This window comes from Crocodylus porosus, unplaced genomic scaffold, assembly GCF_001723895.1.
Source record: "Crocodylus porosus isolate Cpor-Errol unplaced genomic scaffold, CroPor_comp1, whole genome shotgun sequence".
NCBI lineage: Eukaryota > Metazoa > Chordata > Crocodylia > Crocodylidae > Crocodylus > Crocodylus porosus.
In genome coordinates this window covers 61,407,447-61,420,628 of record NW_017728906.1, presented here as the reverse complement: position 1 = coordinate 61,420,628, position 13,182 = coordinate 61,407,447, and the positions used below count along the sequence as shown (strand labels likewise).

The 13,182-nt window shown below is 38.7% G+C and overlaps 1 protein-coding gene across 5 annotated transcripts in view; it reads right to left on the bottom strand.

The window, feature by feature from the left end:
- The window catches only part of RPS6KA3 (ribosomal protein S6 kinase A3), a 103,064-nt gene that overhangs the window by 51,343 nt on the left and 38,539 nt on the right, over positions 1-13,182 (bottom strand). For 4 of the 5 annotated variants that reach the window (XM_019529189.1, XM_019529187.1, XM_019529188.1 and 1 more), the window contains one exon: positions 3,484-3,600. In XM_019529189.1, coding sequence (XP_019384734.1) covers positions 3,484-3,600 — 117 coding nt within the window. Of the gene's footprint in view, positions 1-3,483; positions 3,601-3,725; positions 3,745-13,182 lie in introns of those variants that run through there. The other variant, XM_019529191.1, reaches the window with a different exon arrangement.

The following is a 13,182-nucleotide window of genomic DNA, read 5'->3' as shown; positions in this document are numbered from 1 at the left end:
ATCCATTCAGGTCTACCTTAGACTGCTTTCAAAATAGCAGAATCTAGTTTATGTGCACTGAACTTCTGTTCCATTACAGGTTTAGACCAGTTTCCGATAACTGGTTTAAGCATCATTTCTGTCCTTAGCCTCCATGTTTAGTAATAAAAAGTCAAATATTTGTTTGTTTGTTTTTTGTTGGTATTCACTTGAAACTATATATCAACCAGATGTTGAAAGGTCAAAGGAGATTTTGCACAACCGTTTAAGGAAGCAAATTTAATTCCTGTGGAGCATACTTTTGGGTCCAAATTCTTTTATACCATTAATCAATCTGTATTATTACAGCAGTAAAGTTTAGAATCAAGCCCTCTCAACTGATTTAAAATGCTAGTTACATTTCACATTAAAAAGTCCTGGGTACACTTTTGTCTAATCTTCTCTCTTTAGTATTAGGGGGTAAGGATTCTCCTGCTGACACTAAGCAGGATTTCCTCTCTCATTTTTCTCAAACATGCCTCAAAAAATATTGGGGGACTAAGTTTAATCATAACAACAAAAATGAAGGAGTTGAGATCATCACTGTGTTAGCCTTCAAATTCTTTATATTCCTGCTATTAGATTTTCATATAACAAATTGGGTTGGACCCTTTCATAAAGTCAAACATATCAGAAAGAATCCCAGGGGTGGTGCCCACACCAGCATCTCAGTACTGTTTGTGCTTTGTACAATGGGATTCCAATCTTGGTAGAGTTTCTGTATGCTGCTATACATGCAAGTACTAACAATGCGACCCTGAAGCTACACTTTTAGTTTTAGCTGCACGTACGAATCATTTATATTGATAGGCCTTGTTAAGAATTAAAGCCAAGAAATTGTGTTTAACCTACAAAAATGATCTTTCTACTCTCATGTTTCTTTGAGAAGCATTTATTTAGAGGATGGCTGTCTAAAAGAACTTAGTGTCTTGGGATACAGACAAATATACATTTTAAGGGAATTCAAGAGAAGAGGGGGAGTTGCTATTCAGATTATTACACATGCAGCAATACAACTGTGGCAAAAACAGCTTCAACTTTAACCCTGACTTACCCAAGGTCAAAGTTAGTTCAAATGTAGCTCACTTGTATCAGTATTGGATCACATGTACACAAGTTACAGCATAACAGTTACCACACCAATGATTTTTAAACAGGGTGCCATGGCACCCAAGGATACCATGAGTTCCTTTTAGGGTGCTATGGGACACTGTGAAATATTAGCACTGATAGGTGTGCAAACACCTACACATGGCAAGATAAACCCAGAGATATCCAACAGGAAGCCATAGCTTCTAATCTAACATCTTCCGACTGCTGCACTCCTTGAGTTCTTTGCAACAAAAGAACTGCTGTATTGTTTTTTCTGTAATCAAGAAACAAGTGAAAGTTTAGAGCTGGCATTTTTTTGGCACGTGCCTTGAGTCTAAGAAGGTTGAGTACCACTGTAATATGGGCTCCCAAGTAGCAGCTTTCCTGCTCCCTTTGAAACTGCTTCAGGTGTTTGTCCAAACCTTCTACTAATTCAGTTAGGTATGGACAGGATGTCCTTAACTCAGTAAAGAGAGGTAGTAACTTTGGGTTAGATCCAGTTCAGTTTGAGGTGCTTACATTTAGGCAATGGAACATCCAAAACCTGTCCCCCACAGTAGCAACCCAAATTTAACCTGATATAAGCACCCCATACAATTAGTGAGATTTAATTATTCTGAACAGCCATATAAATTTGACTGGACTCAGGGACACAGGTGTTCGATACAGAGAATAGAGATCGTTTGTTCCTCCAGAGGAAGGTCAATAGGAAGCATTAAGCAAAAGGAGTACATTCAAATTCTTTGAAGCAGAGATGCCTGAACTCATCCTGCACATTGGGGGCTCTTATTTACTTGCCACACAAGAGCTCCTGTTCCTACTTCTGAGTATAGATAAGTGGTACTAACTGATTAATGGTAGCAGTATTTCCTACTTTTGCCCAATAGCCTTACAGTTAGAGCACTCGCCCAGCAAGTGAGAGGCTTGGCTTTGAGGCTGTGCAAGGAAAATCCCCTAACTCAGGGGTTGGCAACCTACAGCCTGGATCTGGCCTGCAAAGAGATAGGATCCAGCTCATCTTTTAAGAACGGCTGGCTAATCCCTTGCTTCCCCCCAATCCAGGCCATATTTTACCGATGGCTGGCTGCTCCCAGCTGCTGCTCCAGTCCTCTATCCCCGTGGTTCTTGACATCATTAGACTCAAGGACCATCTTGTTACAGAGAAGGAAAATAGAGGAGTTTTTTCTGTTACACAGAACTCAAAGACCACAACAGGGCAGAAAATTTTTGACACTACAGATTCTTATTTGAAACCTCAGGGTTTACCTTATGAATATTGTGTAGGTGTTTGCATTCCACAGCATCCTTAAAAGGATCTTGTGGTACCACGGTACTCTGGTTGAGAACCACTGCTCCAGGAAGAGGCTGCTCGCACCCCACATCCCTGCAGCATCTGCTCATTAGTGCTGGGAAATCAGCCATTCCAAATACTTGCTTGCAACAGTGACCAGAAGCTGCAGTGGGGGAGGGAAGGCCTCTGCAAAGATGACCTAAAAGTGGCACCTGTAGATCAGCTGCCCATAGTGACAACTGGGTTGCAAGGGAAGGCCTGCCTTTATAAAAAGGATTCTGCCCCTGCCATAAGCACTACAGCTACAGAATATTTTGGGTGGGATCAGCGCCTCCCTCCTGTTCAAGTTAGACTACTCTGCAACTACGAAGAGTCATGGGACCAAAAGAATAAGGGAGAAGGAAGATGCCTCTGTAGCCATGGGAGAAGAATGTTATGGGTTATTTTTATTTTTTAAACCAATGGCTGTAATGTAACAACATAAAAAGGTTCCTCAAAGCAGGAAAGCCCTTCCAGATGGGCTATTGTAGACTGAGAGGTAGGCCTTATATCCTAACAACAGAGTCGAGTAGTCAAATCTATAGCTCTCTATAAAATTAATTATGGACAAGTCTATACCTACAGAAGACATTCTAAGAAACATCTCAATACAGCCTGGCACACCTACTTCAAGACTGCTGTGCTTTTAAAATGCTGCTATGCTGAGCAAACCGTCTCAGGCCTGCTTATTGCTGCATGCTCACTGCTCAAAAGGAAGCTACATTGCATCCATTTGAAGTACAGTGGGTATGCCCTGCACTCCCTAGCTCAGCCTCTGGCTGGTGCAGACATGCCTTAAGGGTCCTTTTGAGGTCTGCATAGTAACAGAACTGAAAAAGCGATTTACAGATTTCAAGAAAATGTCTGACACAATGAGAATTCTTGGCAGTAAAGCTTATTTAAAAAAGGTGTCTGGATCTGTAACTGTACTTGAATGGAAACATGCAACTACTCCAAATATTTTACCTTTATTGCTGTCCAATTTCAGGTCTTCTGAGTATCCTTTTAATAACCCTCTACAGAAATCTATAAAACAGACCTACCTTTCCAAAAGATCCTTGTCCTAGTACTTTAAGAAGTTCAAACTGTGAAGGGTCTGCTTTCTCATGTCCTTCCTTTACATGATGTGTTATTGCTATTTCTTTGATAGTGCCTTCTTCCTAGTATGGAAAAAACATAAGAAAAAACTACAGATTAATGTCATACCTTCCAAAAGTTTGATTTAGTCACAAACCTCAGACAAATTAACCAACAACAGAAAAAAAGGTCTACAATTAGGTCTAACCGGGTGTATTTTGCAAGAAACAGCAATGTTATGCAATTCTATGGATAGTATCTCTGTGCCTAAAGGATGCAGAAATAAGTATCAAGACAACATACTAAACAAAACATGCCATGCTGAGATTTTTGAGGAATATTTCTGAAGGAAGATTTGGACTATGTTTTTTGAGAAACTGAATCATCTAAATACAAGTTCACTGACACTCTCACATCAATAACAAATTAATAATAAGACAGTTTGACATTTTGTTTGTGGTAATTTTTGCTTCTGAATTCAATATTCACTATCTGTCTTGCTAAAGGAAAATACGCATCTGAAAATTTTAATAGTTTACACAGAAGTCATCTCAGAAAACCAACTAATCAGTACTCATAACTATGGTATTTTAGGTGTTAGTTTTAGTTGCTCAGGTTAAAAAATAACTAAGAAAAATGCACTGGGGCTCATTGTGCTCTATTATAACATTCAATACATCAGTCCAGCAAAGATGAAAATTGTCTAATAAAACTTTTGAATACCAACAAAGCAAGACAGACATCAAGTGTAATTGCCTTTGGAAGCAACAAATTTCTACTCAGTATCATGGTATGTCTAGTTCACTACTTTCCATTTTAAGAGTTGTGACAAGTAAAAGGTGAGAGTATTCTTCATCCATGAAAATAATCCTTTCTTGAAAATCTGTTTAAATTACAAATGCTTGAATACAAATCTGTTAGTCTGAAAAACTCTTGGTGGAATACGAAAAGGAGTACAGAAGTGATATGAGAACATTTCTTAGCAACAATAATCATTAACTACATTCTACTGTTGCCCTCCAATCTAATTATGAGAAATATTTTTATTATATACTTTAAATCAATTTAAGAAGTTCTATGTGATACTTGTTAAGCAACTTCATGATGCCCTGAATTGTTCATTACTGTAGCTATAAAGCACTATTTATTGTCAATACAATTATAATTTTAATAGAGTTCATAGATTTTTAGGGTCAGAAGGTACCTCAGTAGATTGAGTCCAACTCCCTGCCCTGGGCAGGAAAGAGCGCTGGGGTCAGATGACCCCAGCTAGGTGCTTATCTAGTTTCTTCTTAAAGACCTCCAAGATAGAGGAGAGCACCACTCCTTTGAAAGTCCATACCAGATTCTGGCAACCCTTACTGTCATTTTTGTTTATGAAAATATTTATGTAACTTAGTAGTAAATACAATATACATTAAGAAAAAATGTAGATATTTAATTTACTAGATATGAAGTGAAAATAAATCACTGACTATGGATTAATGACAACTGGTCCAGATTTAGCCAACTGTTTGCCCTCCTTAATGATCTCCTCAACCTGTGGTCTTCTGATGAACCTCTTATTGGTTTTTCTTCTGTAATTCTGTTTTGAACTGACATTTAGTGAATAAACCCCAATATTTGATATATATGTGTTACAACAAAGGATGTTTCATAACATCAATGTGGTGTGGACATCATTAAAAGGAGTATGACTTACTGCTTCTACCATACTGCAAGTTTTATCACCGCATTATGAAAGGGCAAATTGACCTAGATGGGATTCTTGGAACTATGCCATCCTACATGTCCCATGTTAAAACTGTTGCCATTTTAAGCTGTCTTTGGTCTGTAAAAGCTTTTAAGTTCTTACATTAACTGTGGCATATTTTCCTAATATTTATATAACTGTTTTCATAAAAATAAGCTTCCCCCTTGCTTGATCTGATGACAAGCAATTCTAAGTAGGGCCAAAACAAAAATAATTGGGGTTTTTTTGGTCTCATTCAATTAAAAGCTAGAGAGGGCAAGAGAACACGCAACATAAAAGTATCAATTATTATAACTGTTATAACCATTGTTTGGGGGTTTGAAGCACACTTTGGCAGAGAATGTATGCATCCCTGTAGTATGTGATACATATGGATCTGAGCATACTTTACGTAATCCATTACCTCCACCAATGCAGTAGTCTTGGTCACTAATGGCACATTAGATCATCCTGTCACTAATTCTGTTTTCCTCACAAAGGGAGGGAATCTTAGAAGAGGTGGTATTTTCTGCTGAAATCAGGCCAGGGGAACTTTTAAAAATTGTTTTCAGTCATGCAAGGTACCATTTAAAAAAAATATTTAAAAAAAATCTCCCTAAGGACCCCAATTTTGTCATATGCAGAACTGTGGAGTATTTGAGAAATCCAGGGTGGGTCAGTCCTGCAAGCAGCAAAGTTTATTTTCTTTCTGCATCTAAGAAGGAGAATATATCATAGTTCAGACTGCTTGGTTTGGATGAAAACTTATTGTACTGCAGGATATGGCTACTAGTGGATTCAAATAAAGGCGAGAACCTGAAGTCTGAAGGCCTAAAAAAGCTTAAAGCCTGACTTTCAGAAGTCATACCAAACTACTTGAAGACAAGTGGTGCCCAAGCAGTTAACAGTTCTTCCATTTTTCTTTTCCTTTTCAAAAAGTGTTACCTTTGCCAACTACTTTTCATTTAGAAACATCTCTAAATGTTCTAGAAGACAGTTCAACGATGCCACAAAATCAGATGAAAAAAAAAAAGATAATCCACTTTTACACACTGACTGGCTCACACATCAAAAAATGGAAGTTCACTTAGTATTCTATGGACAGTTAAAAAGTTCTGGAGTCCACAATGAAGCTAAGTGTATCCTTACCCTGTAAAAATGGAGAGGAGTTGAATGGATTTCCTTTGTTTCTCTTTTTGCAGCATGCAAGGTTTTCTCCATACATTAGAGAAGGCTACTTTACTTAGATGGAGACCTGGCTGTCCCCATGGTTGCTTCAGATGACAACTGCCTTTGCCTTTACAAGCAGGATAGTGGTCTGTCCTCTCACACACCACTTTTTTGTGGGGCTTCACACTCCACAGGAAGAAAAATACCTCCATGTCAGAAAAAGAACTTCAATGAATGACCTGAAGTTTTCTTCACCATCTCACATTAGCTTTAATATACAATAACAGCAAAATTATTAACTTTAAAAAAAGATAGAGTGAAGTTTTTGCAAGGCTCTCTATACCAACAGGTTTTGTTAGGTAGCGGGGGTGAAGGGGAGGGAGAAAACAAACCAATCCCCCAAGAGTTCTGGAGCAATTCTGGCAACTTCTCTTTAAAGGAAAGAGAAATATGAACCTCTTGAGTACACTTGGAACAAACAGATGACTAAAACAAGTTACCCAAGTTCATTAATTTGGTAGTAAATTAGCCAAAGATTCTTCTGAGAATGCACCCTACAAATTAAAATAAAAACCTCTTGAAGTAAGTAGAACAACTGATGAGGAAGGAAGGAAGGAAGAAAGGATGTGTGTGCACAAGTCCTTTCTTTCCATTCCACACCCTGGAAACATATCAGAGGTCTTTACTCATCAGGTAAATAAAAAGCTATTACATGGAGAATGATAGCATCTGTTACATCTCAAAGCAGTGTGTTCTTTAGTAGCAAAACAGTTAAATATTTTAGACTATTTAAATAGTCCCAAGTTAGGAGTCTGTATCCTAAAGATCCATCCATCAGTTTTCATTAGGGAAATAATTTAGATATACACCATGGAAGAGCCTAACTAGTTAAAAAAGTGAACATCTTTATTTAGACCATTTTTGAGACAATAATTATAGTTAGTCTTGCCTAGGTGGACCTGGGAATGATACCAATAATTAAAGTTACCCAACACTTCCTGCTTTAAATCCCCATTTCCAATTGCTTATACTCTTGGCCAAGCTAAGTGTCCATGCTAAAGTTTTCCAAGTTGGGTGTCCTCTGTAGGCCAAATTGTTTTGTTAAAAAGGTTCAGCTGTCTTAAGAATGAGGCTAAGGGGGGCTGGGGAGGGAGGAGAAAAAAAATGGGGAAAAAAGTGTTGCACAGTATTAAACAAACAAAAAATTCTCACATCAGGTTAAACTTTTTATGCCTCCCACCTCTGGAGTAACAGGAAGGTCAGACCACTGCCAGAGATGTGCTTTTTGCTTTGCTCAGGAAAATATTCCTAAATTTGTCCAAACACATGAAAATTAATTTTTGCATACTTGGAAAACTGTTAAGCATCTGGGAGGGTCAAGCTCTCCAAGAACAGCATCCGTACTGAGCAGTCTCTTCCTAGCATGGTACTCAGTCATCTAAAGTTTTGACAGTCTTTTTCCTGTTCTGATGCATTTCATATCAAGATCAAGATCTAGTTTACCCAGTTATTAATGTGCAAGAATCAGAAAGGAACATGCTTCTGCCATTAATTTTCCCCTATTTATTTGGGGGGAAAAAACAAAACCCAATACCAATTATCCTTCACCCACCGTTTATGCAAAGACCACTTAAGGAAACTAGTGCTTAACTACAGACATCTCTTCTAAACACTGTTCTCCATATACCTTTGTGCACATACTGGAAATTGGAGGGGACGGGGGTAGTGCAGGCACTAAGGCACACAGTTGATAGCTCAGAGGTTGCAAGTTTAAGGTCCTAACAGAAGTGCTCAAAGCGCAGCCTCATCAGTCTAACGAATACGCAAATTCTGTTAAATACCTTGTTACAAGGACATGAAAAAGGAAAAGGGAAGGATGGAAGTTAAAAACTTTTAAGCTGTCATGTAAAAAATACCGTTATACACAAATATTAACATTCAAATAGAAACTAGAATCACAGTAACTTAAAATTTCAGTTCACCAGCTTCACTGTTTGAGTAGACTTCCCTCACTATACTGGAATAAAACATCTACAGACGCACAGTGAAACCTAAGACATAATCACACGGGACTATGAAACTATGGGACTAAGAAAAAGTTCCAGGTTAAACATCTTACAGGTGGAGCTTTCAAGCCTCTCTTTTTCCTGCTCACTCTCTTCATCCTGTCCCAGCCTCTCTGCTCCATGATTTCTCAATTAGCCCTCAGCTCAGACCCTCTACTCTGTGCTCTCTGCTGTGTCCTAACTCCTGTGCTCCCTGATTTCTCTCAGCATTTCCAGCCTCTCCACTCTGCTCACACCAAAGTGGAGAGTAAATCCTTTCCCCAATACACAAATTCTGCAAATGGACACCAAGTTTCCTTTTCATTTCTGCATTTGTTTTTGGTTTATACAAACTAAACACACAATTCCCCATCATGTATACTGGGACCACAGACATTTTCTAGCTTGAGCAGAGGGGCTGAAACATGGTTTTTACAGGTTCCATCTTAGATGGATCTCTCTGTAGTAGATAATATGGGTGGGGGGAGAGGTGGGAAGGAAAAAAATCACAGCTGCTTTAAGAAAAGGCAATGTTTTATTGTCATGTTAATTAAACAGACCCATACTTAATATACTGTCTTGCAATTTTTGCTTACAAGGCTGAAATGATCAGAGCTAAACATCCTTTACTACTGATATGACCAATAAACTTTAATCACTATATTTATTTTTTACTGTCTTAATTGTGGACCTATGCACAACATTTTTTATAGATTCATGACCTGATTTATCACCATATTTGTACAGGTTTCCCTTGATTTATGCTGTACATGCATTCCCAGAGAACGGGGCATAAACTGAATTCGCATAAAGCAAACCCACTTTACAATGTAACAAATAGGGATAGGTCCCCACGGCAGTGAGCCAGAGAGGGAGGGAGGCTGGGACTAGGGAAAGGACAGGGGGGATAGGTGCTGCTCCCAGTGCTGCACAAGGCAGCAAGGCAGAGGGAACAGAGCAGCACTCACCCCAGCTGCAGCGGCTCTGGGAGCGGCTGGCACCAGCTGCCTGCAGCTGCTGGGCTGCACAGTGCTCTGCCTGTCCCCGCTCACCTCTGCTCCTAGGCTGCACCGTGCCCTGTTGCAGGCAGCTGGTGTCGGACGCTCCTGGGGCCGCTGCAGCTGGGGCTGGGGTGAGTGCAGGCATGGATCTTCCACCCCCACCCAGACTTACCTGCTTGGACAGGAGGGCATCTATGCTGATTGCATAAAAGCGAATTCGCGTATAAATTGAGCGAAACCTGTACTTGATTATATTAATTCTAGGATTAAGAATAATTCTTTTATAATGCCTGGTCCTATTTTATTATTATATTTGCATTTCTGTTATTTTTGTTTAAAGTTGCATTTTTTGGGGGGAGCATGGCTTTCAGCCAGAATCCTGAATAAACTGAAATTGAATAAAAGCTTAAAGAATGACACAAACAAAAGAAGAGATGGATACACCGTTTTCTGTAATAAAACAGTGTTTGCATTTTTTACACAAATACAGCATCTGGGCACCGCTTGGTTTCAAAACCAACTTTGAGAAGTTTGTGGTCTGTTCTTCAAAAACCTCAGTGTTGCTTTTAGGTATCTAAGTCACTAATGTGATCTGATTCCACTTAACACAGCAGCCAAAAAGTCACTAAGATGCCTACATTTCTTAGACATCTACCTCAACTTCAGCTTTCCTAGGATTCAATTTTTTTTTTTTTTTTTGGAAACAGTAACTCTAAGTCCCAAGCTCCTTAGATGGAGAAAAACCACAAAAAGGAAGTTGGTGTGGTGCTGACCACCTTTTCTCCAGGAGCCTTGGGAACTTGGCCCAAAAAGGCAAAGACCTGGATTTATGCCCTCCTTACTCTGATGTTTTAACCCAAACCTATTTTCCTATGAAGTGTCTTAACCACTAGTCTATGATCTAGGGCAGAGAGCATCCTACACATCCCTTGTGTTGGAACCACTGGATAGAAAGTGATGGAAGTCCCTGGGGCCCAAAAGAGTAGAGTTTGACTTGGCAGACCCATGAGGAAAGTCCTCGAAATGGAATAACCGGTTCTAGTTCCTGCTGCGTATCAGTGAAGGATCTCTTTTCTGGGTATGCAGTTAAAAATTAGCCACATTACTGCAACAATGATCATGCTTCTATTGTACATAAACGTAATGCCAACTCATCTTCTAACCAATGCTTCCCTACTTCAACATGGAAGGATCACATCTGGTGTTTTAGTTACTCATTATGAGCTCAATTTCACTTTTATCATCTAACATATACCTACAGGGTCCTTTGTTCCTAGATAAAAGGCCTTGAATGTAATTGTATTACAATACATACTGAAACCAGCTTACATGATCCAGATGGCTTTTTACAAGTGAGCAGTCATTTACCACTGTACCGAGCATTCTGATTTTTAAATCTGTTTAGCAGAAGTGAATATTAATAGACTAAGATCTCTCCAGACCCCACCAGAAACTCTTTTACTGGATTCTACTTATTTTGAAATTGCTCTTGAAGTGTGCCATGTTTATGCAGTTTCTATAAAGCTGTATTTACTTTTATATAGGGCAACTTTTAAGTCCAAATTCCAGGATTGCAATTTAGGAACCCTCATCCTAGCTAGCAAAAGAGCTGGGTCGTGTCTTCTGGTTTTGTAGCTTCTGTTCACATGGAAATGGATGTTAGATATGCAAAAACAGGATCACAGAATCATAGAATCAGATCATTCCATGTGAACAGAAGCTACAAAACCAGAAGACACGACCCAGCTCTTTTGCAGCTTTGTTTTCAACAACAAAAAAAGAAAAGAAAATCAGATTTATACAAGGTTAGTGTGTTACTTGATGGAAACAGGAAAAAAGTGAAAATTACTAAACGATGGAATAAATAATTTGGCAGCCCTGAGACACCACTTATTTTCTACAAGTGTTGATAGGGTCACGGCAAAAGGAAGCACATTCATGATGTATTTAACTTAGGCTCATCCACACATTCATTTAATATAGTGATAAGATCTGATTTCCCCCCCCCCATCCTAATAACTGTGTCTCCTGCTATTCACATAGTATTATTATGAACGTACTGAAAACACAAATGCATGATTTTTGTGGAGCATTTCCCCAGTGTCAGGCTCACTGCACCCAGCACCTTTAAAACCACGCATACAACTTGCTTCCACAGCCTCTCCAGGTTGGTCAAATAAAACAAAATATTCAAATACACTGGCAAATTGACCTCCTCTGTCAGTTTACACTACTCCCCATTGTGATCTGGACATACAGCCAGGAAAGCTGGAGAAAACTAGTCAGTCTCACCATGGTGCTCTTGGTGAAGGCAGGACTGGAGTGGCCAGTTCTGTTGTAGCACAACTCTAATGGGGTAATTTATTTGTCAGTTAAAACTTCAGGTCTGTCAAAAGGTGATATGATGGTAGTCAGGAAATTTTTTTCAATGCTTGTGTATTCTTCACCACTAGATGAAACATAAGTAGAGACCTACTTAACTTGGGGGGCTGCACCCCAATTTCACAGGCAGAATGTAGACCTGGGCAGCCATTTTGCGGACGGAGCATGGTGGGCCCCCCCATGCCTCTCATTAGCCAACAGGCCCCAGTGGCCCTGCCCCTCATTGCTGACTGGCTCCAAGGGCTGTCATGGAGCCCCACCCATCACTGGTGATTGAAAAGCCTTTTCTTTTTAGTAAAGACAGTAGAATTACTTCCCCGATCATTACTTGGGACTGTGGCACTGCTACAACTTGCTCCTTGCTTCTTTTTTTTTGAAAACTTCACTGTATTTAATAATGAAAGTTTAATTGTATATTACTTACTAAAGGTGTATTTCTGTACCCTTTATTAAAAATAAAGTATATTAAATAATTATTAATCGGTTAGTAAAAGGCAATGATTTAGAAAGCTGATATTTAACCAAGCATATTTAAAGGGCTTGCCAGTGAAGTTACATAAAAGTTTGGGTACACTATTGTTAAAGACAGTAAGCTTAATGGATCATATTAAGTGATTTTAAAAGGATGACTCAATGTTGGCACAGTTCCTTGACTCGTATACATAATTTCCTTTTCCTCCCCTCCCTAAGTCCGGAAGTCTCCTCAATGCACTTGCTTTCTGTAAGTTGTTACAAATGTCAGGACAAATAACTTCAGTGCTATCTACAGAAATAAATTCTCTACAAATTATGTAAAAGGAAGCAAGCTTGTAGAGTGCAACACAGTCATTTTCATGTGATGGCACAGTTTAAAAAAAAGAATCAGATTACACAAAATTTAGAGAGAGTGTAGTAGTGGTACTGTTCCATATTTTTAAAATCTCAATCCTTTTCCACAGTTTCCATAATTTAATTAAACAAAAATCTTTCATTTCACAAGACTTTACAGCTTAACAACACTAAATAGATTCTTATGACTTCTGAAAACATTGCTAGGTATTATAAATTGTTGTATAATATCTAGGTAAAAATGCTTGTCAGTTGACCTCAACATTTAAAATTCTATCTAAAAAAGTTAAAAAAGAAAAAGATAAACTACAGAAAGTGTTTACACAGTTGTTTTAAAAATTCAGTGAGAACAGCTGCTTTTGAAGTATGCATTCCCATGCAATTTCTGAAATGTGAATTCAAACTGAAAACAAAATTTACCAACTACAAAGTTACTGACTTAACTGGTATTAAATGCCTTGGAATCAAAGAGAACCTCCCCATACCCCAAAAACAACTAACCAACTA